A 4632-nucleotide genomic window follows, 5' to 3' on the forward strand; every position below is an offset into this window, starting at 1 on the left:
GGGAAGGGCTGCTGGGGCCGCCACAGCGGGTCCTCCAAGCCCCGGGAAACCGAATCGACCCCCGGAGCGGCTGTCAGTCCCCGGCCACTTGGGACGTGAAGCCTGCGCGGCCTGGGGCTCTGGTTCCTCGGACTGACCCCTTCTGCCCCGGCTGCTCGGCCGCCCGCCCGGGGCGGGCAGTTCAGACCGGCCCTGCCGCCCGGCGGGAGCGATTCCGAGGACCCTGCGCCCGAGCCGCCGCTGTGCTCCGCGCGGGCCGTGGCGGGGGTCGCCGGCCGCTTCCACGTGGCCCCCCGGGAGAAAGGGGTTTCAGAAGCCACTGGGAGCCCCTCTTATCTCGCCGCCCCTCCCCGCGCCGTCTCAGAAGCCCCTCACTTAGCTCCGCTGTGTCATAAAATACTTTATTGGAAAAAAATCACCGTTTTCGCAAGAGAGGGGTAGGGGCCCCGGACGTCAGGGACCGGCTTCAGGCCGAGCCGCCGGGCTGTCCGCGCGGGGTCTCGGCCGTCCCTGCCGCGCGGAAAGCGGCGTGTGCCTGCGGCGTCCGGGCCCAGGGCGCCCGAGGCGGGCGGGTGCGGTCGGGAGCGGGCGTGAGTGCGCGTGGAGCGCCCGGCGCGCGGAGCTCTGCGCAGAGGCGACTCCGCCGCGGGTGAGTCTCCAGGGGAGGCCCGGCGCGCTGGGGCCCGGGTTTGGCTTCAGGGTCTGTGTCCTTCCTTGCTGGCCCCTAACCGCCCGCATCCAAGGTAATCATAAACCGTTTAGAAAGCACACAGCGTGGAGGCGGAAGGACCGGCTCGCGGCTTCTCGCGGGCTCAGGGGCCGCAGTGGCGCCAGGGTCCCCGGGCCGCACGCTCAGTCCTCGCGGCCCTTGTCGCTGGCCTCGCCGGGCGCCTCCGCCGGCTTCTCCGGCTTCTCCGCTTCCTTGGCGCGTTCCTGCTCGCTGAGCTGCTCGCTGGTGGGGATGGAGTTCTTCTTGGGCCGCCCCTTGGGCTTGGTGGGGGACTCCAGGCCGCCGCCCTGCAGCACCTGCGCGGGAGCCGCCCGGTGAGCCCCTGAGCCCCGCACCCCCGGGGCAGTAGCGGCCACGTGAGCGCGGCTGGGAACCGCGGCCAGAGGTTCGCGGCTGCCGGGAAGCCCGAGGGTGCAGCGGGGCACGAAGAAAGGGGGGCTGGGCGAGGGCACCGGAGAGCAGAGAGGGTCCCTTTGGGCACCAGGCACCGAGGGCATGGGGGGAGGGGGGTAGCTCCCACACTCACTATTTTCTTCCACTTCATCCTCCGATTCTGGTACCAAGTCTTCACCTGCAACTGACTCAGGCCCAGGGACTCGGCGAGATCTATTCTGGAAAGAGCGGGGCGCACCCTCAGCAGGGCGAGCAGCCCCCCTCCCAACTGCCCGCCGAGCTAGGCCTGGCCGCGCGCTACCTGTCCGGGGTGGAGAGGTACTTCTGCTTCTCGAAGCGTTTCTCCAGGCCCATCAGCTGCAGCTCGGTGAACACCGTGCGGCTCCGACGCCCCTTCTTGGCCTTGGTGCCCGGCTCCCCGCCGCCCGGGGCCTCCAGCTTCCCGCGGAGCTGCAGCTCCAGGGGCAGGTGCGGCGAGCCCGCCACACTGGGCAGCCCGGGCCCCGCGGCCAGCAGCGCGGAGCCCAGCCCGGAACAGCCGAGCGGCGCCAGCGGGAATTTAAACACCGCCGCCTGCTCGGCCTTCAACACGGCTGCGGGGCGAGAATGGGGACCCTTGTGAGCGTAGGCCCGGCTTCTTCTCTGGGAGACGCCCGCCCGGGCATCCCGCTCCCGCAGAGGACTAGCGCCTGGCCGTGCCACCCGGCACAAAACCCTCCCGCCGGGCCGAGGAGGGAGAGATGAAGCCACGCCTGGGGTGACCCGCTCCAGCGCCAGTGTCCCCCTGTCTGGGAACAGGGATCTCCCCCACCCTGGGCGCTGCCCTGGCGCTCCTCGGGCCTGTGCCCGCTTTGAGATTTCGGGGTTCTCAATGAAAAGGTTTGAAGCTCAGAGGTGCACAGTGCGTTTCACGGGAAAGGGAAACCGAGAAGAAAAGGAGGTAGCGAGACAGGAAGATGAGCTTTGCGCAACCAAGTCCGCATTGCTGCTTTGGGGAAAGAATACGACGGAGTGGACAGATCCGCTCCTCTGTGTGGGCACAGCAGCCAGGCAGCAGGCAGGGGTCGGTTGGAACACTTTCCGAAGATTTCAAAACACCCCATGAATCCTGAAATTGGTCTTCCCGTTCTCTCTGTTTAGACTGGACCCCGTGACGATGTTTCCATTGTCATCGGCCATAAATGATTTTTTTTTTGCCCGCTTCAAACGAATTATTAACCACAGTGCAGCTGGAGCAATACACAGCGCGAGTCTGCATCCAAGTTGGACTCAAAACGAACAAACTGGCTGAGGCGCCCAGCGGGGGGGCGGAGCACAGGCTGGAGGGTCACGGGGCCAGAAAGATGGCTGGCAGGGCCCGGGTCCCACCGTGCAGGCCTCCCTTCCCCACGGGCATCTCAGTGTGGGCAGGTGCGCCCATGAAGTCAGCGAGGGCTGGCCAAGATTGGGGTAAGTGTGAGGAGAGGGCCAGAGGGAAGCAAGATACTTGGGGGAAGGTGAGAGAGAGGGAAGACAGGCCCACCCTACCGAGACAGGCCAAGAGAGGCCAAAGGAGGGGGAAGAGAACTGGGGGAAATCAGAAGAACAAGGGGTGCGGTGGCGAGGACACTGGCTGGGCAAGTCCGACTTTGGCCCGGCCAAGGGAGAAAAAGAAGCCGAAGGCAGAAAAGGCCCCGTGGGCAGCTCAGGCTCCACGGAGGCGGGCGCAGCAGACCTGGAAGCCGAAGGGCCAGTCGGGCGGGCGGGCTCACCCTCAGCCCCTTGTCCCCAGGCCAGGCAAGCGGTGTGGGAGCTGCCGCAGAGGCCCGTGTGCCTGCCTCCGGGGGCTCCCGGAGGCTTCGGGCCGGCTGGGGCCTGCGGCAGCTCCCCGCACAGCACCCGGAGGCGCAGGCCTCTGCCCCAAGGTCCGGCTTCCCCGCTAGGGCAGTCCTGGCCACTCCGGGCCAGTTCTTTGCGGCGAAGGCCCAGGCGCCCGTGGCCTGAGGTCGCTTTGACCCGCAGTCTGAGGTTAGCAGCACGGACCTGCGCCCGCGATTAGAATAGGGGCTCGGTCCCCGGGCTGGAGCCCGCAGGGCACCCGTGAAGGAGCGAGCGCACACCCTCCCCGCGGACCCGACCCGCGGGCACGAGGCCTGGCTCCAGAGCGCCCGGGCGCTTGCCCCTCCTCTTCCCGGCCGGGGCGAGGGAGCGGCCCGGGGCCCACGCGCCCAGAGCTGCGTCCTCACGACGGCAGGGCTCACCCCTCCCTCCCGGCCGCGGGTGCCCAGGCTCCGCACGTACCCAGGTGGCTGTGGAAGGGCCGCGCGGCCAGCAGCGCCTGCACGCCGAACTTGAGCAGCTCGCCCGCGGCGGCGGCGGCAGCGGCGGCGGGCGCGGCGCCCTTGGGCCCTGGCGGCTCAGTGAGGATCTCCTCGATCATGAAGCTGCGGTAGCGGTGCGGCCTGTGGTCGACGCAGCCCTCGGGCGGCCCGAAGCGCACAGCGCCCGGCTCCCCCGGCCGCTGCATCGCGGCGCCCGCAGCTCAGCGGCAGCTGTGGCTCGGGCACAGGGCCCGCGCGGGGCTCTAGGCCGGCCCGCAGCTCCGGGCGGCGCGCGGGCGCCGGCTCATGCCCCCTCCCCCGCCGGCCGGCCGGGCGGAGGTGCAGGGCGCGGGCGGGGCTCGCGGGGTTCGGCCGGTCGGACCCGGGACTGCGCCCCCGCCCCGCGCCGCCGCGCCTCTAGCACGGCCGGCTCCGCGTCACCGCCCCGCCCCGCCGGCCCGCCCCGCCCAGCGCCGCCTGCCGCCCCCTACCCCACCCCAGGCTGAGCCCGAGGGAGGGCCGGAGAAGGGAGGAAGGCGGGAGAGAGGGGGGCCTCGGGAAGGGTCGGCGGACCCAGACCGAGGGAGACCCAGCGGAGCGCACGCTCAGGAAGGAGAGAGCAGGAGAGAACGGGAGAGCAGACCCCCAGAGAAGGGAGCAGAGGGACCCAGAGAGGTGAGAGAGGGGCCAAAGCGAGACAGCAAAGGCCACCCTGGATGCCAGACAGAGACGTGAGGGTGCCAGGGACGTCAAACCGTGCGCAGAAAGAGACCGGCAGGGGCGCGGGAGCCAACGGGGCAGTGACGTGCGGGCGGGCACAGAGGCGGGCAGGGCAGAAAGACGGGCCAGTGCAGAAAGAGAGGGGACAGATAGGAAGGGGGGCGGCCTGGGCAAGGGTTAAGGAGCCGGGCAGGTCGGGAGCGGGAGAGGCAAAGGCCACGCGGCTCGGCGGGGAAAGGGGTGGCGGTGCGCAGCCGCCCGGCCGGGGCACAGACGCCCACCCGGCAGGGGTGCCCACAGGCAGGCGGGCAACGCCTGGAGCCCAGGCTGTACCTGTGCACTCCCGACTCAGTTTACCAGGCTCGGCCCCCTCCCCGCCACTGCCGTGAGAGGAAAGCCTTCTCCTCCTGCAGTCTGCTTCTATCGCTAAGGGATACGTGGACACGTCCTCCCTGGCAACCCCAGGGAACTGTGGGTGGTTGTATCACA

At 69.9% G+C, this 4632-nt stretch overlaps 1 protein-coding gene across 1 annotated transcript; it reads right to left on the reverse strand.

The window, feature by feature from the left end:
* Positions 1-852: 852 nt before the first annotated feature.
* On the reverse strand, positions 853-3629 carry BARX1 (BARX homeobox 1; the record flags this gene model as incomplete). Its single annotated transcript, XM_079789538.1, has 4 exons — positions 853-1026; positions 1257-1341; positions 1425-1716; positions 3404-3629. 4 exons carry the CDS (start codon positions 3627-3629, stop codon positions 853-855), a joined length of 777 nt encoding a protein of 258 aa, XP_079645664.1.
* Positions 3630-4632: the final 1003 nt, after the last annotated feature.

This window comes from Cnephaeus nilssonii, assembly GCF_951640355.1.
Source record: "Cnephaeus nilssonii genome assembly, chromosome: 14".
In the NCBI taxonomy this organism is placed as follows: domain Eukaryota; kingdom Metazoa; phylum Chordata; class Mammalia; order Chiroptera; family Vespertilionidae; genus Cnephaeus; species Cnephaeus nilssonii.